The sequence below is a fragment of the Sapajus apella genome, unplaced genomic scaffold (genome assembly GCF_009761245.1).
Source record: "Sapajus apella isolate SASKATOON/1434 unplaced genomic scaffold, GSC_monkey_1.0 scaffold76, whole genome shotgun sequence".
Lineage (NCBI taxonomy): Eukaryota > Metazoa > Chordata > Mammalia > Primates > Cebidae > Sapajus > Sapajus apella.
In genome coordinates, this window is record NW_022437016.1 from 6386801 (window position 1) to 6410744 (window position 23944).

The 23944-nt window shown below is 38.3% G+C and overlaps 1 protein-coding gene and 1 non-coding gene across 11 annotated transcripts in view; both read left to right on the plus strand.

Annotated features, from left to right (window-relative positions):
* The window catches only part of CNTRL (centriolin), a 91032-nt gene that overhangs the window by 54032 nt on the left and 13056 nt on the right, over window positions 1–23944 (plus strand). For 7 of the 10 annotated variants that reach the window (XM_032251467.1, XM_032251469.1, XM_032251470.1 and 4 more), the window contains 17 exons: window positions 552–759; window positions 1483–1662; window positions 3335–3514; window positions 4419–4535; window positions 4821–4965; window positions 5369–5517; window positions 7927–8116; window positions 9400–9713; window positions 11647–11855; window positions 13849–14041; window positions 16286–16416; window positions 16556–16696; window positions 16799–16925; window positions 17695–17859; window positions 18894–19053; window positions 20598–20713; window positions 20796–21013. In XM_032251467.1, the coding sequence (XP_032107358.1) occupies window positions 552–759; window positions 1483–1662; window positions 3335–3514; window positions 4419–4535; window positions 4821–4965; window positions 5369–5517; window positions 7927–8116; window positions 9400–9713; window positions 11647–11855; window positions 13849–14041; window positions 16286–16416; window positions 16556–16696; window positions 16799–16925; window positions 17695–17859; window positions 18894–19053; window positions 20598–20713; window positions 20796–21013 (2943 nt within the window). Of the gene's footprint in view, window positions 1–551; window positions 760–1482; window positions 1663–3334; window positions 3515–4418; window positions 4536–4820; window positions 4966–5368; window positions 5518–7926; window positions 8117–9399; window positions 9714–9917; window positions 10559–11646; window positions 11856–13848; window positions 14042–16273; window positions 16417–16555; window positions 16697–16798; window positions 16926–17694; window positions 17860–18893; window positions 19054–20597; window positions 20714–20795; window positions 21014–23944 lie in introns of those variants that run through there. The other 3 variants (XM_032251475.1, XM_032251476.1, XM_032251477.1) reach the window with 3 other exon arrangements.
* Window positions 1129–1311, plus strand: LOC116532489. The gene has a single exon (XR_004260884.1). It is a non-coding gene; the product is annotated as a U2 spliceosomal RNA (small nuclear RNA).

Here is a 23944-nt window from a genome sequence, read left to right on the forward strand (position 1 = left end):
CATCTTGGCCAGGCTGGTCTTAAACTACTGACCTTGTGATCCATCTGCCTCAGCCTCCGAAGTGCCGGGATTACAGGTGTGAGACTCATGCCTAGCTGATTGTTTAATTTTAATTGTCTGCCACTGATTGTTTTTACATTTTGGATCTTTATTCATTTATTTATTTATTTATTGGTATTTAAGAGAAATTTTTGGTTTTTAAGAGTAATTCTTTCTTGAAAGTTCATTATATATGGTCAGGAAGTAGAGCCACATTATACATTTTAAATAGAGAAGAAACATCATAAGAAAACAATTATTTCAAATATATGAAATGGACATTCTCGGAGCAAATATCGTTAGACTGATATGAGCCCATGTTTTCAGAGTGGCAGCAGTCATTTGATAAAACAATAATTTGCACTTAGGAGATGCTCAGTAAATTGCTATAGCTTGACACTAGTCCCTCCACACAGCTCTTTTTACTCTAGAGCTAATGTTAACAGCATGTTTGCATCTAGCATCAAAAATAAAATTTCACATTTATACCATTTTTTCACCCTCTTTACTAGCATCCATAGTCCTTCAGATGTCTTGGGGAAAAGTCTTGCTGACTTACAGAAACAATTCAGTGAAATTCTTGCACATTCCCAGTGGGAAAGAGAGGAAGCACAAGTTAGAGAGAGAAAACTCCAAGAAGAAATGGCTCTGCAGCAAGAGAAACTGGCAACTGGACAAGAAGAGTTCAGGCAGGCCTGTGAGAGAGCCCTAGAAGCAAGAGTAAGAAAAGGGCAAGAGGCAGCTGGAGGGAAGTGTTTGACAAATGTTAATGTTTTTCAGCAAATTACAATGCCTCCTTTGTCATGTAAATACAGCATAATTGTTATTTTCACTTATAACAAGTCAAGCTAGGTGTGACTAAAATTCAACCCTGAATGTGATTATAATGTCAAAGTTAGGCTTGTTTGTGATATTGTATTTTCCTTGATTTGGAAGCAAAGTCAAGTTATTTTATAACAGGCAGGTAAATGATGCCACATTTCCTAGAGTGTGGTGTGTTGCCAGAATCTGGTATTTTTTGATGATAATTCAAATGACTCTTAGAGAACATTCAAGATAAAACCATTCCTGACAACTCATTATTAAAAAATTAACTTTTGGCTAAGATCAAGTGTAATATCTGTTCTTATCAGTTTAATAGGTGATACATCCTCTATCCGAGGACAACATATTAAATGTATTTTTGGAGCAGGGAGATGGAATAGGAGCTTGCTCCATCCACTCCACGCATCGACCTGGTATTGCAGTACTTCCAGGAACTGTGCACCCTCTCGGGGGATGCAATTGGTTTACAAAATTAGAAATCAGGGTACTCCCATTTAAAAAAAAAAAATTTTAAGTTATAGCCTGTAGTAAAATAGATGATATTTCTATAAAAAGTTTTTATTTTGCTGAAAACATATTTTGCCTAAAAATCATTCTTGAAATTTTATTTCTTCACAGATTAATTTTGATAAGAGGCAACATGAAGCAAGAATCCAGCAATTGGAGAATGAAATTCACTATTTGCAAGAAAATCTAAAAAGTATGGAGGAAATCCAAGGCCTTACAGATCTCCAACTTCAGGAAGCCGATGAAGAGAAGGAGAGAATTCTGACCCAACTCCGAGAGTTAGAGAAAAAGGTAGGGAAGGCTTGGAAAATGAGTCACATAAGTACCTGCTGCCAGTGTCCTGCCCGCTGGCAATCAGGTCAGCTGAGATGAGTGCGATCCATAATCACCTCTGGCTGCATTGCTGGCACGGTGCTGAACCTTACCTAGGTGGGACCTGGATGCATGTCATCGAATCAAGACCTTAAGACCAGGTGTCATGGTAGATGGAAACGAGAATTGGGAATATAAGGGGTGAGTTTCGAGTTAATTAGGTGGTACTTAACAAGTGATATTGGGAGGAGTTTGACTCCTTTGAAACCTCTTGTCCAACTGGACACATCCATGGGAAATTACTTTTAAACTCCTCATCATCCTTTCTAATACCCTGGCCTCTCCTTGGTGGCTTGTCTCTATTCCACCTCAACCATCTACTCCCATTGTCACATTCTGGATCTTGTGAAGTTTTAAAAATTGCACCTACCTCTGAAATCACAAACTGAAGTGTCTTGTTCTGGTCATAACCGTTTATCTTGCCGACATCTACACACTAAAAATTTATCAACCTTTTTGAGCTTCCAATTCATTAGCCCTACCCCCCACCTTTGCTATTTGTTAAGCCCGTGTCTTTACTTACTTCCTTGTCCAACTTAAATTTCATGATCTACCGACTATAACTTTTTCTTTCTTTCTTTCTTTTTCTTTTCTTTTCTTTTTTTTTTTTTTTTTTTTTTTTTTTTTTTTTTTTGCAAATATCCTCATGTCCTTTGCCCTTTTCTACTGTTCTACTTCCCTGACAAAATTTTTTTTTTTTTTTTTTTTACTTCCCTGACAAAACTCTGCTTTTCTTTGGGCCTGCACTTACGCTGGGTATTCCTGGAGAAAAAAGTTGCCCATCCAGCATAGTGGTGTCATTATAAGCTTAACGATTACCAATCTCAAACGGACAACATGACCCTTTCCTATGGTGAGCTTTCTCTCCCATGTCTTACTGTTTCACAACTTCTCATTCTTCACACTCTGCCATCTGCTTTCTTTCAGCCTCAGTGAATGACTTGCTTCATCCTTCATTGAGAGCCCATCAGTTCCCAAGTCCTATTGAATCCATCTCTAAAATATTTCTGGAATATATGTCCTTTTTCCTTATCTGATGCTAGACCCTTGTGCTGTCATCATCTCACTTCTGGATGATTGGTGTGGCTGTCTGATTGATCTGTCACCTACTCATGACCCTGCTCTACACAGCAGCCAAGATGCTTTCTGAAATGTCAAGTGGTTGTAATCAGTCTCCCTTCCTGTAGCTTCCATTGTTCTTAGGATAAAGGCCAAAATTCTTAAGCCTATGAGGCCTACATGATTTGCCTCTGTTTAGATCTCTCCTTTTTCACTGTGCTTCTCCTTTCAGTTTCTCAAAAATGCCAAATTCTTTCATACCACCTATGCCCAGGGCCTAATTCAGTGATTTCAAAGGCAGATCCATCCATGTCTTGGTGGTAGTGCCAGGAAATGTTTTTCTAATGAATGGATGAAGTTATGACCACTGAGATTCTTGACTAAGATTTATTCAGTGGATATTTCTGGAGTACCTCCTGTGCATCAAGTATTGTTCTAGGCAGCAGTGAACAGAGTTCCTGCCCTCCTGGATCTTACATCTGAATTCATTCCTAGCAAATGATTCATCTGCTTAATGTTTCTTTTATTTTAGAAGAAACTTGAAGATGCCAAATCTCAGGAGCAATTTTTTGGTTTAGATAAAGAACTGAAAAAACTAAAGAAAGCTGTGGCCACCTCTGATAAGCTAGCCACAGCTGAGCTCACCATTGCCAAGGACCAGCTGAAGTCCCTTCATGGAACTGTTATGAAAATTAACCAGGAGCGAGCAGAGGTGAGTTCACATGTACAGAACAGGTTTCCATCAGTGCTGCTGCTGTCAGAAAACATAGCAACTTGTATTATTGATCTTCTTATAGACATTGGTTATTTTATAAACCACTGTAAAGTTGTCTGTTTAAAGTCCAATGGCCTTGTCAATTGAAGCCAGAATAAGAAACAATATAAGAATGTCTCAAGTCGGTTAGGCACCGCAGGGGTTGATGGTTTCTTCCAGGAACTCATCTGAGGTGTATGTGCAGGTCACAGACATTACCATGCCACTCATGGCATGGTCAGACCTTACATAAAGATTATGTTCCCTCATCACAACCCCCAATAATTTATTTTGTGCTGCCATGGATCCTGCATTCTACTGAGCCCTGAAAGGAATCATCATATAAACGTATTATCCCTACCTTTAAGGGTAGTAATCTGCTTGGGGAGGCAGCTATCAATACCTACCTGGACAAGGGTTCTTGAAGGATTGTCATATAATCCCTATCTGAAATTTTTCATGTTGTGCAGTCATGTGAAAATATGTTACTTTATAGTATGATTCCTTACTGAGCTAAAGTCTGTTACTGTGCTTTATAGGATGCAAATGCTAATAAGATTAAGATAGCAGATTATAGGAGACAAAAATCTAATGAGGAGAGACCAGAGAGACATAGTTATGGAAAACTGTAGTAAAAGTGAAAAAGTAAAAAAATTAGCCTTTGTTCTTTCTGATGCAGCACCTTGGGATTGGGGGCTGGATAGGCTGCCCTACAATGGGAACAACACAAGAGAAGGTGGGGCTTGGGGCCATATTTGCATGGACAGCTGAGTGGGCAATGTGGTGAAAGCAGAGGAATCAATCCAAGAGGAAGAAATGAAGAAATAGCAGCAATGTCTTTCTCATACCTCTGTCCCAGTAGGAGTTACAGGAAGCAGAGAAGTTCAGCAGAAAGGCAGCACATGCAGCCAGGGATCTGACCCGAGCAGAAGCTGAGATTGAACTCCTGCAGAATCTTCTCAGGCAGAAGGAGGAGCAGGTCAGTGTTGGTACCCAGAGACCTTCTCTTTATTGGATTCTTACCAGTTCCTAAAAGACAAAATTACTGTAGGTGATGTCTCAAAGAATTCTGAAGTGCAATCAATAGTTAATCTGTACTTTATCCTTTACTGTGTGCTAGGCTTAGTGCAGTTTCAAGTAATGCAGTTTCCTCACTGGGAAAGTATAAATAAATATTATAGAATCATCATCAAGTTGAAAGGATAAATGTATTTGGGAAAAAATGAATTCATTGACAACTTTGTATATGTGATTTTTAAAATAGTTTCAACTTGAGATGGAGAAAACAGGTGTCGGTACTGGAGGAGCAAACTCACAGGTGCTAGAAATTGAGAAACTGAATGAGACAATGGAACGACAAAGGACAGAGATTGCAAGACTGAAGAATATATTAGACCTCACCGGAATTGGTAAAGTATTGGACTTTGATTTTTGGCAGTGGTTTTGTAGTTGTAAAATCAAATCATCTCATTTGTTTTTTACTTTTAACTGTTACAAATCAATTCCGTGCTTGATTTAGAGAGCTGTGGTAATTAGCTTAATAAGTAAAATCAAATAATTTTAAAAGTATTTTGTGTAAGTGTGTTATTGGGGGACTTGGTTGTAAAAATGAGTTTCATATTGTAATTTCAAAAGCAATAATGTTTACAAATCAGTTTATTTGCTTTTTCTGACTTACCAAAGAGCAGACTGAAAGTCAGCTTTGAGGAACTGATAAAATTCATTGGCTCTCATGGAATCGCTTTTTTATTTTGAGAAAGAAAAGAAGTAAATGATTTTATATCAATTTCATAGAATGACTTTTCCTTACAGACAACAAAGGAGGCTTTGAAAATGTTTTAGAAGAAATTGCTGAACTTCGACGTGAAGTTTCTTATCAGAATGATTACATCAGCAGCATGGCAGATCCTTTCAAAAGACGAGGCTATTGGTACTTTATGCCACCGCCACCATCATCAAAAGTAGGAATTCTGTGGTGTTGGGAATGTGTACTGAATTTTCTTGAAGAAAATGTGACATCATCCCCTTCCCCAAATTTATGAACAGATACCAAAAACAACATTTCTATGCTAAGCCATGCATTGAGGTTCTACAGTGTTTTTAATATTTGAGATGAAAATAGGGACTTCTTGGGGAAGGTGGCAGTTGGCTGTTCATACTCAGGTGGTATGTGGTAGGGTCCCTGAATGAGCATGATGTAAGGGGAAATGGTGACTAAAGCCCAAAGAGCCCACTGAAATGGGCATAGAATTGTGCAGAGGCTCCAACCAAAAAAAAAAAAAAAGGCACCTGGATTTCATGTCGTTTTAACAAACATTGATTCAGTGCTTACTGAAGCCTAGGCCAAGTGCTGGGCAGTGGTGGAGCATCACAATGAATGATAAAGTGATAAAGCCCCTGCTCTCAAAGAGCTCATTGTCCATGCCAGCATAATTGCAAAATGGTGATATGCCTGTGACAACAGACCTGACCTGCATTCTATGGTTGCAAAGAGGTGTTAAGGATTCATCTGATGGGAAGTTCAGGAAGGAATGCTTCAAAAGCAGGGTTGTGAAGTCAGCACTTAACAAGCAGTGAGAGATGGACTTTTAGGAGGGAGGAAACAGCTTTATGGAAAAGGAGAGTTATTGGCTTAGCAAAGACAAGTAGCTTTGTGGGGCTAGAAGGTTTACAGGAGCAGTGAAAGATGAAGCTGAAACGTAGATTGGGGCCGTGCTTTTTTTTTTTTTTTTTTTGAGACAGAGCCTTGCTGTGTCACCCAGGGTAGAGTGCAGTGGCATGATCTCAGTTCCATGCAACCTTTTCCTACTGTGTTGAAGCGATTCTCCTATCTCAGCCTTCTGAGTAGCTGAGATTATAGGCACCTAGCACCACACCTGGCTAATTTTTATATTTAGTAGAGATGGGGTTTTGCCATGTTGGCCAGGCTGGTCTTGAACTCCTGACCTCAGGTGATCCATCCACCTCAGCCTCCCAAAGTGCTGGGATTACAGGCGTGAGCCACCATACCCAGCCTGGAGTCATGCTTTTTTTAAAAAGGGGCTTAGAATCTCTTACACTTAATTATATAGGCCATGGGAAATGGGTTGTGTACTAACATGATCAGAGTTATAGTTTAGGAGTAATATTCTGGCTAGTATAGAGACCAGACTTGTGGTAGGATGAGCTTTCTGTGGGGCTCTTTGAATTGATTCAGGTAAAGAGTAGAAGCCAGAGCTAGATTACACTGGAGCTGGGAAAGAGGAGATGAGATTAAAGGATGTTAAAGAGAAATGATCAGGGCCTGGGACCTGAATGTGGAAAGTGAGAAGACTGGGGCCTGAATGTAGGAAGTGAGGAGAAGACTGTAGGCTATATTCATCCAAAGCAGAGGGGCCTGGTGCCATCCTGCTAGCATCAGCTGATGAGCAGTAGTCAGGGAGAAGCAGCTCAGACACACTAGGATCCCAGGGCTATATAGACTTAACCAGACCCCTGAAGAGCAGAATCTTAGATTCTCCCAGAAATCCTAAAGGAAGCCAACTCCTTGGCGCAACCAGAGCTAGAGGTAGAAGCAGTATAAATTAGAGCACAACATGTAAGCCTGATCTGGGTGAGGGTTTAGATGATGGACCTACAGACTGGGAAGGAGAAGGAGGTCAGCAGAATAGAGCTTTAAAGGCTTGCCAAGCTCCCCGGACAGCAGAAGACTGGTGTCCCCAGATTTCTTCGAAAGTTCACTGGTTTCCTTTGCCTTAGTCACTGGGCCATCAAGGATGAGGTTAAAAACAAAGCAAAACAAAACAAAAAAATCACTAGGAAAAATGACTACAGGGAGAAGAGAGGCTGACACCCAGGAGCCTGATTACTATGGAGAACTTATTTTCATTTCTCTCTCTTGGGAGTTGCTGCATAAAATTAACCCAGTCAAGCAGCCAGATAATGTGCTTTTCCCATTTTGGTCTGGCCGAAGACATGTTATTTCTAGAAAATTGTTCCAAAAGGCAGGATAGGAGGTGGATATTTAAAAATAGCTTTTGAAAGGATAGACATTAGTTTGGCTGCTTTCACCACACTTTGAGCCCTTCACTTTCACAGACCAGTCTGATGTGACCCCAGCAATTACACACAGTCCTCCTTTCTGCATGGCTTCCATAATACTTGCTATGTCGATCAAGTCTAGAGGGATGTTAATAAGCTGAATTGTGTATGTAACTGCAGTTTATGTGACTGTGTAATCACCTCACTTCCATGAAAAATGAGGATAATGAAAAGAAAACAAGTTCTTTCTCAACCTTGCCACATCTCAACATTGCTCTAGACTTTGACATTTCTTAAAATTAGCCTTTCTGCTTTTAATAGATAGTGTGCTCTGCTGTCATTTGTTTTAGGTTTCTAGCCATAGTTCCCAGGCCACCAGGGACTCTGGTGTCGGCCTTAAGTACACAGCCTCAACTCCTGTTAGAAAACCACGCCCTGGGCAGCAGGATGGGAAAGAAGGCAGTGGACCTCCACCTGCCTCAGGATATTGGGTTTATTCTCCCATCAGGAGTGGGTTACATAAATTGTTTCCAAATAGAGGTAAGTCAAATCACATAGGAAAGTTGCATTCTCTTGCCTATTTAATAACCTTTTATTGATTCCCTTAAATCCCTAAGATGCAGTCTAGACTCCTTAGCTAACTCTGTGAGGTTTTCTGTGACCTATCTGGTCTTGGCCAACAGCCTCCTGTTGTTTTAAACCCTGTCTAGAATGTCCTTCCTCCTTACCCTCCCATACTGATGCCTACTCATCCTTCAGCGACACCCAGGTCCTCAAACAATGCACCTAAATGGAGCCGCCTTCTACCCTGCTTCACCCATGCTGACTAAGCAGTCTCTTTGACTGTACTGGAGCATGGTGTCTTGTATCCTTGCATCATGGCCTTAATCTCACCCTCCTAAAATGAAGTGTTATGGGTCTGTCTTTCAAAGTTCCAGGGAAAGAGTCAGACCTGAGTAAATCTTTTCACTTACTGGCTTTGTGGTCTTACGCTAATTATTTAGCTGCTCTGAAACTGTTAATCTGTAAAATGTGAATACTACCTTCTGAGGATTTGTTCATTCAGGAACTTTTTTTGGTGGGGATGGAGTCTTGCTCTGTTGCCCAGGCTAGAGTGCAGTGGTGCAATCTTGGCTCACTGCAACCTCCACCTCCCAGGTTCAAGTGATTCTCGTGCTTCAGCCTCCCAAGTAGCTGGGGTTATAGGCACGCACCATCACACCTGGGTAATTTTTGTATTTTCAGTAGAGATGGGAGTCTCACCATGCCAGACAGGCTGGTCTCAAACTCCGGACCTCAACTGACCTGCCCACTTTGCTTCCCAAAGTGCTGGGATTACAGGCGTGAGCCACCACACATGGCCAGGAAGTGTTTACTGAGTGCCTGCTGTGTGCTGGGTTCTCTATTGTCAGTGATCAGCAAACATATGTCCTGCTTTTAGGGCAGATAAGTTAGTAAGCTGTCACATTGGAGAGTGTTATATGTTATGACATTGGTAAACACTGAGTGCTGTGAAATGTTGTATGTAGTGTGAATTAAACACCCAGTGGTCACTTAATTAATTAATGAATAAATTAACGAATGCAGGAACAAACCAACAGATAAACCTAAGAAAAACTCAAGTATTAGCTATAGAAAATACTTTGAATCCATGTTTCAATCTGCTTTTCAAAAATAGTTTTGACCTTTTTTTCAGTTTTATTCTCACATCTCCAGTATGTTGGCTTAAATGCTGCTGTTCTCTACTAAATTTGTTTACCTGGTAAACCATGGGGGTGATACACTCTTTTGTTTAATAAACTCTTCTGTTTATTTCTTTGAAGATGCAGACAGTGGAGGAGATAGCCAGGAAGAGAGTGAGCTGGATGACCAAGAAGAACCCCCATTTGTGCCTCCTCCTGGATACATGATGTATACTGTGCTTCCTGATGGTTCTCCTGTACCCCAGGGCATGGCCCTGTATGCACCACCTCCTCCCTTGCCAAACAATAGCCAACCTCTCACCCCTGGCACTGTTGTTTATGGCCCACCTCCTGCTGGGGCCCCCATGGTATATGGGCCTCCACCCCCGAACTTCTCCGTCCCCCTCATTCCTATGGGTGTTCTGCATTGCAACGTCCCAGAACACCATCACTTAGTAAGTGGAAAGACATAGAACTCTGTTTCTACACTGCTTTCATGGGTGACTGATAAGGTTATATATGTAATTAGTTTGTCTGTTTATGACTGGATTATATGGCAAAAGTGTTTTTGTAAGGCTGATGTTTAGAACTGTGCAAGAATTCTTACTAAAATTCTCTTATACAAGCAGTAGCATGTGCCTATAGTCTGAGCTATTCAGGAGACTGAAGCAAGATTGCTTGAGCCCAGAAATTCAAGGACAATCTGGGTAACAGCAAAAAACGAAACAAAAAAACTCCAAAAATACCATGTACAAGAATTAGGTCTTAGGCCAGCCTACAAACCTGGTTTAGCCATTTAATAACAGAAATGTTTTCAATCCAGAAATTAACCATTTTTACAAAGCTTATATATTTTTCTATTGACAAGTGTTATATTATTGCATATGTACATATTCACATACTAGTGCCTGTACTTGCACACATACATATATGTATAACGTGTGTTTACACTTATATATATGTGTGTGCATGGGTATGCACACATGTATGGACAGCATACAATAAGGTTTTGGTGGGGATTATCTCTAGGTGGTGGGATTTATTTATTATTTATTTTCGTAGTTTATATTTTACCTTACACAATATTTTGTATTCTGTTTTTCTACTTAATGTCATAAGCATTTGCCCATGCTTTAACAAATGTTTTTAAACAGTATTTTAATTGCTATCCAACATTTCTATATTTGTAGGTACTGTACCTGACTGTAAATTCTTACTGTATCTCTTATTCTTGGGCTATAGTTTAAGAAATGCCTATTTCTTAATCACTAGATTACTTCCTTTTTTTTTTTTTTTTCTTCGAGACAGACTCTTGCTCTGTCGCCCAGGCTGGAGTGCAATGGCGTGATCTTGGCCCATTGCAACCTCCACCTCCTGGGTTCAAGCGATTCTCCTGCCTCAATCTCCCGAGTAGCTGGGATTACAGGCACGTACCCACCATGCCTGACTAATTTTTGTATTTTTAGTAGAGATGGGGTTTCACCATGTTGACCAGGTTGGTCTCGAACTCCTGACCCCGAGTGATCCACCTGCCTGACCTGCAAAGTGCTGAGATTACAGGCATGAGCCACTAGGCCCAGCCTTGCTAGATTACTTTCTGACTTTTTGGTTCTAAAGAAGTAAAATGCAGCCTAAGCTCCTCCTTCAGACTCAGAAACCTGGAGGCTTTGTTTTTTCCTTCCCCTCTCGGCAGACTGAGTAGAAAATAAAGGACTAGGACACCTGAGAATCAAGTTGCCAGTCCCATTGTAATAGATCAGACTAGTTTTAGAGGGCCTGTGTGCATTTACATGGTTAACTATAGTTACGCACATTCTCTTGCAGTTTTTTCTTGCACATTTTGATTTGTAACAATTCTTTCTATTCAGCATTTATTGATAATCTCTTAAACTGGTTCTTTTACTATCCCAACTTACCCAACTGTTTACATAGTTTCTCAGATGCACTTTTATACTTCCCTACATTTGCATATGTTATTTCTTCAGCCTAGGTCTTTCCCTTTTCATTCATTCTTCAAAACCCAGGCAAAACACCTCTTCTTCTAGGCAATCTTCTTGGACAACTTTTCTCCCATGTGTCCAGAGGAGGGAGTGGCCTCTGTCTGTGTCTTCTGCTAGACACTGAACCTTGGAGGCAGAGTTTATCCACGAGACACGTGGCACATGTTTCTGAATCGTAGTTGGACTGATGGAAAAATTAAAGGTTCTATTTGTCCATCAATTTCATCCATGACATTTAAGTTTTTATACCAAAGTCTTAGAATCTACAATCATTTTTTGGGTCATTGATACCACTTTAACCACAGTTAATTTCAGCTTTTGGCAGGAAAGACAGGAAACGTCCTGTAATGTTTCAGCTCTGCATTTTTTTTTCCCCTTCTTCATTCAGGAGAATGAAGTTTCTAGATTAGAAGACATAATGCAGCATTTAAAATCAAAGAGACGGAAAGGATGGTGGATGAGAGCATCGAAGTGGCAGTCTGAGAAAGAAATGGAAGAACTGCATCATAATATTGATGATCTTTTGCAAGAGAAGAAAGGCTTAGAGCATGAAATAGAAGAATTACATAGAACTGTTCAGAAACGTCAACAGCAAAAGTAATTAATACATTTTTATAATTCAGACAAATTTGATACTAGTTCATTAACATTGTTGAATAGAACTTTCTATAACTTTGGAATGTTCTTGATCTTCTGTCCAAAACAGTAACCACTAGCTCAATGTGGCTGTCGAACACTTGAAATGTGGCTTATAGAACTGAGGAACAGAATTTAATTTCAATTAATTTAATAGCCACATATTAAGTACCATATTGAGCAGTACAGGTCGGAGTTCTCTCAGCCAATAATACAAATCAGCTTTTCTTGTAGTCCCTCTTGGAGAGTGGTGTAAGCATTTCCCCTCTCCAGTTACCCGCTGCTAAAAATATGGCAGGGGTTCTCAGTTCTTCCCCTTCCCATACTCTCCTGTGCTTCCAGTTGGTCTCTAAATCCTGCTGACTCTACACCCAGAGAGCTCTCAAACTGGTCCCTTTCTGTCATCTCCCCTTCTCTAGCTTTTAATCAGTCTTATCCTGGTCATTGTAATAGTTTCCACACTGGCCTTCCATGTTGTCTCTCCACTGACAATATTGGTCTCCACTCCATATTGGTCTCCACTCTATCTTGACATGCTGCAAATCTGACTGTTTCACTTTCCCATGTGATTCTTAGTCCCATCAGAATATATACCACCCTTCTCCATCTGAACCCCACCTGTCTTTTTTTTTATATCAGTGTTTAGTCTGGCCCACTTACTTTCCTGTGGTTTCTCCAAGCACCATGTTTTCTCCTGCCCCCACACTTCTGCATGTACTGTGTTTTCCCTGCTGACTCCTGTCTTCAAAATAAAGGTCAGAGATACCCTCCCTTTTTTTTTCTCATTAAAAGCCTTTTCTCAGGTACCCACAATTCAAGGTTAGCAACTTTGGACATAGCATGGTTCATACAATGTTGTGAGGAGCCCAGTAGCTGGACCTCCATCTCTGTGTCCCGGCACCTGTCATAGGGTCAGTTAATGAATGCAACATCTGTTGATTGGGTTAATTATGCAACAGCCTATTTTTTGCAGTACTCCATGAATTGTGACAGTTCCCCAGTTTTTGTCATTTAACCCAGCCTGGCCCAGGCCCCAAGGTTGTAGGGAGGCCTGCAGAGGACACAGGTAAGTAGGATGTTGTCACTGCCATCTAGCAGCAGACATGTGACTAATAGTCCTGGCAAGGGAAAGCAAGGGCCACACCTAAAAGATAGGGATAACACGTTTGAAGGGTAAGCGAATGGTTATATTATTTTTATGGGTAAACGCATTGGGGAGTGGCATGTTTTTATTTCGAGGTTTTTCTGAGGGAGATGATAGGGTGGTAGGATTGCCACTTTTCATAGTTATAAAAGTGTAATAAGTACTATTCTAGGAAATTTGGATAACACAAAAATGTTCCAAGAAGGAAGTAAAAATCATAGTATGCTTTCATTTAAAGAGAAAGAGTCTGTTAAATGTTGAATTTATTTTCATATTTTTCTGTCGTGCAGTCATAGATAATCCAATTTTCAAATAATTTTGTCATGTTAGCCTTAAGATATTGAATTGTGTGTCATGGTTTCTAATGCGTCAAATGTTGTCACTAGAGTTTTACTTTAGCTGAATGGAATAAATCACAAAATCAGGTAGTCATCAGGGCAGCAACTGACCCTTGAAGGATAGTTTTGAGGGAATGGATGAATGCTGTGGTAGTGGTTTGCTTTATTTTTATATCTCAGAAGAACAGAAGTATCAGCATTTTCTTGGTAAAGTGCTGACAACACAATAATCTTTGTTGTTAAAAGGAGAAACAATTCTGTATCTTACATTTTACATATTATACCTTTATTGCCAATAAGAATTCCATGTTTGTAAAATGGTAAACATAGACCTTGAACATAATCAAATGTAGCAGTCTTTCTTACTTATTTTAATATAAAATTAGAAAATCATTGTGCATTTTTTAAGTAATTAAGCTACTATATTGTCTACATTTAACATCTTTTAATGGGTGTGTATATTATTTTTTAGGGACTTCATTGATGGAAATGTTGAGAGTCTTATGACTGAACTAGAAATAGAAAAATCGCTCAAACATCATGAAGATATTGTAGATGAAATTGAGTGCATTGAGAAGACTCTTCTGAAACGTCGCTCAGAGCTCAGGGAAGCTGACCGACTCCTGGCAGAGGCTGAGAGTGAACTTTCGAGCACTAAAGAGAAGGTATGTCCTGTTGTGGTTTGGGGTATGAGCTCAGTGTGGGTGAGTCAGCTTACTGTCCACATGAAGGATTAGAAAGAGAATGTGTGTGATGAGAGAACAGTTGTCCAAGTCAGACAGCCAGGTTCCAAGCTGGAATCTCCTAAGTCCCCTGGCTTTGCTTTTCTCATCTGTAAATTCAGGCTAAGAATATGTAGGCCTTTCAACATGGATTAAATAAAACAGTATATTCAAAATTCCTGAAGTTATTTTGTTCCCAGCATACCCCACCTCCTTATCTAGTGTGTATATTTTGTATTTAATGATTGGGTTCTACTACCTGTGTTTTTTTAAATAGGTCAATCTTTATATTCCTATTAAGCTACAGTGGACCTCACAAGTATTGCTTTGTTCTTCAAGTTGATAATGATACAAAATATTTTTTGTCTGAGATAATATTCTTTAGACTATAATACAGAGGGAAGTTGGAGAGAAAAAGGAGCTACCTTTTATTGAGCCACTGCTATGGCTACACATGGCCATTTTGTAAATGTTTCATTTAACCTTCCTGGCAACCTGTAAGATGACGTTAGCTCGGTTTACTGATGTAGCTCAGAGAGGCTCATTACTGGCCCAGAGTCACACCCAACCAAGAACTCTTTTAGTTAAATGAGAATTCCAGGATGAAAAGAGTTCTTTACCCACATGAAACACCTCAGGAACCATTATTTTTATATTGCTATTTCAATGTGAATCTATTTAAATTAATAGCAATCTATTACGTAGGAACTAAATTATTAAAGAAATTCTGTGAGTAATTAAGAATGGAAAAAGTCCTCCTTTTTCAGATGAGCTGTTACTTCTGTTGTCATATGTTGGATTACTGTGAGAGAAAATAGTTGTGAGCAGAACTGGAGGAAAAAATATCACTGATATAATAATATATATATTATTTTGATGATACGTCATCAAAATATCACTGGCATATTTTGATTATATAGTAATATATATAGATATGTAAAATCCTCAAAAGAAAATTGGTGACACTGGTAGTAGGCAGAGGTAGTAAGTGAACCAAGGCTGATAAGTTCTTTCACCTTCATCTTCCCAAAATGACTCAGGGAGGCAGCTTGGTAAGAAGGAGGAGGAGAGAGAAAGTAGTGGCGTTTTGTAAGGAGTGTGCTAGACATGTTAAAACCTGACATAGAAGGAGACAAAAAACTATTTGGTGGCCCTCTGGAATGCATAGTGAGTTTTGTCCAATGCTTTGCTGATAAAATTGACAGAAAAAAGCTATCTGAAATGGAAAGACGTACAGTGAAATATGTAGCTCTCCAGGAGCTTGCCAACCCTTTTGCCTCCACACAGATATTTAATAGATTTAACATACGGACTCCTCTGGCTTTAGTACAATGGCAGACCTCAGTTTTTTTTTTTGGCTGAAGGTGAGTCACTGCTCAACCAAGTGCAAACCACACTCTATTTTTGGAACTTTTGATGTCATTGTTTTAAGCCTCTTAAGTTAGGCAGAAAAAAAATCCAAGTTGATAAAAAATATATATAGTGTTTTTACAAAATCTTATATAGGAAGATTTTAAATATTTGCAGAGCATTTAATGTTTGTGTTTATCAGCCATAATTACATCATCATCAGATCAATGCATTTTTACTTCACTGATAATGACTAGAGTACAGCAAGAATCTGTGTGTGGAGGGAATCTTGGTAAAATCATTTCATTGCCACTTAGTTGGGTAGATGGTTTTAATATTTAAAAATGATATAATAGTAATTCAGATTATTTTGAAATAAAAAGCATCTTTAGTTCCACTACTTTCAAATGACCGTAATTATTTTTGTATAGTCTTTCTTTGTTGACACAACTGTAGTGTTATATAGTTGCTCTCGAAGTGCTTATGCCATTTTAAATTTATTTTTCTCAGCCAACATAATGTCATTAACATTCTTCCATGTTGCTACATTGTCATCTGATCATTTTAAAGGCTACACAGTATTCCACTTTGTTAATGCATTATCACTTAGCCTATTTATTATTATTTGTCAGGTTTTATATTATTATACAATGAGCATTTTTATGTAGTAGTTTTTGCTTCTGAATTATTTACCGAGAATTAGAGTTATAGTGAATGGACGTTTTTATGTCTTTCTGTATCATCTTGTTTTCCAAAAGAACTGTACTGGTTTATATGGCCAATAGCTGTGAGTGAGTATTGTAACTGAATGGCTTTTAATGACAGTTTCTTTTCTAGACAAAAAATGCTGTTGAAAAGTTCACTGATGCCAAGAGAAGTTTATTGCAAACTGAGTCAGATGCTGAGGAATTAGAAAGGAGAGCTCAGGAAACTGCCGTTAACCTTGTCAAAGCTGATCAGCAGCTAAGGTAGGTGGATTCCCTAAGCCATTGATGTATATGTTGAGATGAATGAAAAGTTTGCTTCCAAGAGGATAATAATTGGTTTATGATAAATAATGCACGTTCAGTCTACAGGACCTGGGGGGAATAAAGCAATATGTTTTAGATTGCTCCAGGCTGATGCAAAGGATTTGGAGCAGCACAAAATCAAGCAGGAAGAAATCTTGAAAGAAATAAACAAAATAGTAGCAGCAAAAGACTCAGACTTCCAGTGTTTAAGCAAGAAGAAGGAAAAACTGACAGAAGAGTAAGTAAGGCCTCTATAGGGCTGCAAGGGGTTTGTGCTGGAAGACAGCTCTGGGGTTTAGATTCCCTTAGGATCTGCTCTAGTGCTGCTGGTGCTTTGTAGGCTTCAGAAACTGCAAAAAGACATCGAGATGGCAGAACGCAATGAGGATCACCACCTGCAGGTCCTTAAAGAATCTGAGACACTTCTTCAGGTCAAGAGAGCCGAGCTAGAAAAGCTGAGAAGCCAGGTATGGCAATAGACGTCTTGAAAAAAACAACTCACACAGTATTAAAACCTACATATGTTTTATGATTATAAAAGTAATACATGTTTAATTGTAAAAAAGAATAAATAAGGCTACGTATCATAGTTGTTAAGCATAAAGTCTAAATTAAATTCGAATCCCAACTTAATACAATATATTTTTGAGTAAAAAAAGTGAGTCTCAAAACATGGTATACTCTATGAAATCATTTCTGTTAAATGTCTTTAAGAACACTTGTGGTTGTATTTTTAGTCAATACCAAGGTACAAAAGTGGTCATCTGAGAAGGGAGGATTTTGGGCATTTTCTGTTTTCTTCCTTTTAGATAGCTGCATGATCTTCTTCCTTTTTCTTTTTTTGGTAAACAAATACGTATTATCTTTAAAAATGTAATGAATTTTTGATTTTAAAGATGAATAAATTTAAAAAATCTCTAACTTCCATCACCAAGGATGTCAAAATGGAATTAGGGTATAAAAATAAAATTTCTTTGAAAAGCATAACCTGAGGGATAATCATGATTATGATATTGTTCTTACTGTGATCGCTGTGATTTGAGTGGTTTTAAATATGTGGGCTCAAGGTCTTCTTTAGGCATTTCATCCTCACACTCCTTGCCTGGGCTTTCTGACTCTTGGGGAATAACTAGGATATTAGCTCTTGATTTTGCCTCACAACTAAATTATCTCCAGGTTAGCACTGAGGGTTGCATGGCCTTTGTCAAACTTACTCTTCCCTTTTCTTTAATACAGGTGACAAGTCAGCAGCAGGAGATGGCTGTCTTGGACAGGCAGTTAGGGCATAAAAAGGAGGAGCTGCATCTACTCCAAGGAAGCATGGTCCAGGCAAAAGCTGACCTCCAGAAAGCTCTGAGAATGGGAGAGACTGAAGTAGCTGAGAAGTGTAACCACATTAGGGTATGTTTTTTATTAGGTTTTCTGAAGAGTCTTAGGATAGTGTTATAGGTTTACTTTTATATATTTTCATCGCTTCTCCCCAAATGAAAATACAAACTCCTGAAATCTTGCCTCCTCTGTAACATCAATTTGGTATTGTTACATATCCATGGAGTGGCTGTCATGTGTAGTTCCCTCTTCGTTGTTTTCTGGATATGCCCGAAGTTCTCCTGCTGATACCATTTTTCTCCAGGGATTCCCCTTCTCCTCTATCACTAGCCAGATCCCACCTGTTTCTCATTGCCCAGCTTTATGCCACCTCCTCTAAGGAAACTCCTGGCTGGGCACAGTAGCTCAGGCTTGTAATCCCAGCACTTTGGGAGGCCAAGGCAGGCAGATCAAGAGGTCAAGAGATGGAGACCATCCTGGCCAACGTGGTGAAACCCTGTCTCTACTAAAAATACAAAAATTAGCTGGGAGTGGTGGCTCATGCCTGTAGTCCCAGCTACATGGGAGGCTGAGGCAGGAGAATCGCTTGAACCAGGGAGGCAGAGGTTGCAGTGAGCCAAGATTACACCACTGCATTCCAGCCTGGCAACAGAGGGAGACTGTCTCAAAAAAGAAAACTTCTTTTTCCTTTATCCTGTGAGAAGGAGTTTCCTTCTTTTGAATTTAGAAACACTCTGTCTGCCTGTTTCTTAGGCCATCTTAGCCTTTTGTGGTTGTGTTTATGTTCCCTGCCTTAGCGCTCGACAAGGTACTAAGCCCTTCCAGAGCAGGAGCCATGGCTCAGTCAGCCATTTCTCTCTAGAGCACATTGCCTTGCTTATAGTAATGTTGCAAATATATTTAAATGAAGAGAATATGTTACTTTTTTGCTTCTATTATATAGAAATAGGTTCCTGCCAAATATAATGCTATTCTTGACATGAAAGGCAAAAATGAGCTTGTTTCCAAATTAGAATTTCTATGAAATAAGACAATAAGATAACTTATTTTAAAGTAATTTTCATTTACGATCACAGGAGGGTGCAACTTTTTTTTTTTAAATGCAGGAAGTAAAATCTCTTCTGGAAGAACTGAGTGTTCAGAAAGGAGAACTGAATGTTCAGATTAGTGAAAGAAAAACCCAACTTACACTTATAAAGCAGGAAATTGAAAAAGAGGAAGAGAATCTTCAGGTTGTTTTAAGGCAGATGTCTAAACATAAAACTGGTAAGTTTAAAGGAAAACAATCATACAAAGTTTGAGGCTGGAAATGTCTGTATTACAAGTCATTGAAAAAATAACAAATGGCTAAATAAACTTTAAAGTTTAACCTTACTACTAATAAGCAAAGAAAGCACGTTATAAAAGGAATATGGTATTATTTTCTGCCATTTGAATCGATAAACTTTATTTAAAAGCAAAATAATCATGCTCATTGATGATCAGAGTGTTGTGAAAGAAGAGTACTCGCAGCCTATATCAATTGAGGTATAAACTAAAACAATCTCCCAGTGTTTCAAGACTCTTGAAATTCACCCCTGTTGAGCCAGTCAGCCCATTTCTACTCTTCCAGAGACGGCAAGCATTTATGTACATCGCACCAATGTTTATGATGACCAAATTTGGAAACAGGTTGGGTGTGGTGGCTCATGCCTATAATCCTAGTTCTTTGGGAGGCTGAGGCAAGATGATTGCTTGAGCCCAGGAGTTCAAAACCACCTGGGCAACATAGTGAGACCCCATCTCTACAAAAATATTCAAAAGTTAGTGAGGCACAGTGATGTACCCCTGTAGTCCCAGCTACTCAGAAGGCCAAGTAGGGAGGATCCCTTGAGCCCAGGAGGTCAAGACTGCAGTGAGCTATGATTATGCCACTATGCTTCAGCCTGGGCAATATTGCCTCTTCTGCCATGTCCCCCCCCCCGAATTGGAAACAAATGACCAATTTAAAAGCCATATTTTTAACATTTAATGACGTGCAAACATGCTCATGAGAAGAATGAAAAAAAAAAATAGGTAAAAAATGAATATGGAGTATAGTTCCAGTTTATCTTAAAATGTGTGTGTGTGTGTGAGTGTGAGTGTGAGTGTGCAGTCCTAGAAGGAAATACATCAAAATGCTATTGTAATAGTGATTTGGGATGGTGAAATGATGGTGGGTTTTCATTTTTTTTCTCTTATGCTTTTTTTTTGGTATTTTCCAGCTTTTCTACAGTAAGCAGTTATCTCTATAATCAGGAAAAAAGTTAATATTTAAATATCTGTATTTCAAAGGCCAAAAAATTGTTATATAAATCTGTCTGTATTTTAAAGTTTTTAAAAATTTATTTTGATCAATTTTATATAAAATGCTTTTAGTTCATTCTTTTATATAGAAGCAAATGCTTTGGAACCAGGATCTTTGTTCATTAAATGTTTTTGTTGATATGTTGATCTGTTTATTTATATAGAGATGAGATCTTGCTCTGTCATCCAGGCTAGTCTCAAACTCCTGGGCTCAAGCAGTCCTTCTACCTCAGCCTTCCAAATGGCTGGGATTACAGGCACATGCCATTGCACCTGGTTTGTTAAAATGTTTTTAACAAATTAAATAATAGTTAACACATTTAGAGAACTTTTTTTATTAAAAATAAAATCAGCCTTATTCAGTTCAACAAAATTTTAAAAATTACTTTATATTAGTCAATAGCATTTTTTTCTGTTTAATTTTGTAAACGTTTTCCAAGTTCATTTAATAGCATGGACCATGCTTTGTTTCTTCTGTCCCTTAGAACTAAAGAATATTCTGGACATGTTGCAACTTGAAAACAATGAACTACAAGGTTTGAAGCTACAACATGAACAAAAGGTATCTGAATTAGAGAAGACTCAGGTGGCAGTGCTAGAGGTAATGAACAAAACCATTGTACCCTTAAGAAACTGAAGTCTTTCTCATTTAGGATGTTTGAGTCCTCTTTTATCTAATTTAGGAGAAACTGGAGTTAGAGAATTTGCAGCAGATAGTCCAGCAGCAGAAGGGGGAACTAGACTGGCAGAAGCAGCTCCTTGAGAGGGATAAACGAGAAATAGAACGAATGACTGCTGAGTCTCGAGCTTTGCAATCATGTGTTGAGCGTTTGAGCAAAGAAAAGGAAGATCTCCAAGAGAAATGTGACACTTGGGAAAAAAAGTTGGCACAAACCAAAAGGTGAGAGCAAGACCAAATAAGCTTGCAGGATCACTTCTTCAGGCCTAAGCATTGTAAACACACTGTAAACAACTTGGAAAGTAGAGAAAGGGATAAAAAAAAAAATGTACCATAAACTTGGTATCATAATACATTTTGCCAGTTGAAATTTTTGGCGAATTTTGTACTAGCTTTTTTTCCTCAAAAGTATTTTTTTTTATCTTTTTTTTTTTTTTTTTTTTTTTTTGAGACAGAGTCTTGCCCTCTCGCCATGCTGGACTGCAGAGGTGTGATCTCTGCTCACCGGGACCTCCATCTCCTGGTTCAAGTGAATCCCCTGCCTCAGCCTCCCGGGTAGCTGGGACTACAGGCATGCACCACCACACCCAGCTAATTGTGTGTATTTTAGTAGAGACGGCGTTTCACCATGTTGGCCAGGATAGTCTCAATCTCCTGACCTTGTGATCTGCCTGCCTCAGCCTCCCAAAGTGCTGGGATTACAGATGTGAGCTACTGCACCTGGCCTGTGGTTTTCTTTTTTTTTAAGTAAAATAATACATGCTGGAAATAAATGGAGAGATATGTCTTGTTCGTGGACAAGAAGACAACATTGTTAACTATTTAGTTCTCTTCCAATTGATCTCTAGATTCAAAACAGTTACAATTAAAATCTCAATAGATTTTTCTTATGGAAATTGACAAGCTGGTTCTAAAATTACATGAACCTAGAATCAAATTATTATAGGACCTAGAATAGAATTTATACAATTTTTTAGGTATGACACCAAAACAACTTTGAGAAAGTAGAACAAAAATTTAGAACTAACACTGCCTGATTGCAAGACTTTTATAAACCTATAATAATCAAAACACTGTGGTATTAGTATAAAGATGAACACATAGATCAATGGAACAGAATAGAAAGTCCAGAAATAAACTGACATGTATGTGGACAACTGATTTGATAAAGATACAAAGGCATCTTTTTCAGTAAAGATGGTCTTTTAAAAAAAAAGTTGCTGAAACAATTGGATATACAAAACCAAAAAAAAGAACCTCACTATGTATAATAGATAAATATTAATTTAAAATGAGGCCCGGCACAGTGGCTCATGCCAGTGATCTCAGCATTTTGGGAGGCCAAGGCAGGAGGATCACTTGAGCCCAGGAGCTTGAGACAAGCCTAGGCAACATAGAAAAAAATTTTTTTAAATAGCCAGGCTAGGAAGCTGAGGTGGGAGAATTGTTTAAGCCTGGGAGGTCAAGGCTGCAGTGACCCATGATGATACCACTACACTCCAGCCTGGGTGACAGAATGAGACCCTGTCTCAAAAAAAAAATAATAATATATATATTATATATAATACATATAAATATATATATAAATTATTATTTATGTATTATATAGGTTTTGTATATATGTTTACAGTCATATATAGGTTTTATATTTGTTTTACATATATATGTGACTAAACATATATATATGACTGTAAACATATATGTAAAACCTAAATATAAAACTTCTAGAAGAAAACATAAAACATAGTAGAAAACTTTTGTGACCTTGGAGTGGGCAAAAATTCTTGGTATGACACCGAAAGCATGATTCATAAAAGAAATTGATAAAATTAGACTTCATCAAAATTTAAAACATTGCTCCTCCTCAAAAGACACTATTAAGGTAATAAAAAGATACATCACAGGTTGGGAAAAAAATATTTGCAACCCATGTATCTGATAAAGGACTTATATTTGGAATACATATATAAAGAACTCTCAGAACTCAGTAAGACAACTCAATTATTTCATGGGCAAAAGATTTGAACAGACATTTCATGATAGAAGATAAATGGATGGCAAATAAGCAGATGAAAAGATACACAGGATCATTAATCATTAGAAAAATGCAAATTAAAACCACAGAGAGATATCACTACACACCTATTAGAACAACAACCATACCAGATAGTTATCCAGGAACTTTCATATACCATTGAGGGACACGGTATGACCACTTTGAAAAACAGTTTAACAGTTACTTAAAAATCAGACATACACCAACCAGAAGATCTAGCCCTTCCACTCCTAGATACATTTATTCCCTAGACATTACAGTAGAGGTTCTAAGTTAACATACTTGTGGATAATTAACATGGTTAAGAGAATGGTTTTACAACTGATAAAAGCTTTTGGTTCTGGTACCCAGAGTAATTGCAGTTAACAGACAATTCCCCTTTGATCATCCTCTTGGAGAGACCACCCAGCACAAAATTAACATGAGTAAACAGAGTGGAGACAAAGGGGTGTGGGGTAAGGCATTTTGATCAGTCTTTAATCTCCTTCCTATGCTAATGTTAATGAGGGCTGCCTTCAACCTACCCCTATAAAACCCTTTGGTCTTCCAAAAGGTTTGAGATTACAATCTATATTTTTCCTAACAGTTCATATCTTTAATATCTTGCTGGCCACCCCAAGTGAATAGCAACATTTTTTCAAGAGAAGTGAAAGCATATTTCTACACAGAGTATATGCTAATATTCATGATAGCTTTATTAGTAATAGCCAAAAACTAGAAATGACCCAAATGTCTATCAGATGGTAAACAGATAAACAAATTGTAGTGTATCCACACTGTAGAATACTACTCAGCAATAAGAAGGTAATGCAGTATTGATACACACAACATGGCTGAATCTCAAAGTAACTATGCTGAGTGAAAGAAGCCAGACAAAAACAAGTCCACACTGTATGACTCCGTTTATGTACTACAATACATGCTCATGCGTGTCTGCTGTATGGACTGATTCTACTGTACATAGAGTTAATTTCTACTTTTTCAATTGTCACATGTTAGCTCCATTTTTATCACTCAGATTTTTGGAATTTTGAATGTTATCCATGTTTTTATCCATGATTTTTATGAAACTTCAATTTAGTGAGTCACTTTTTGAA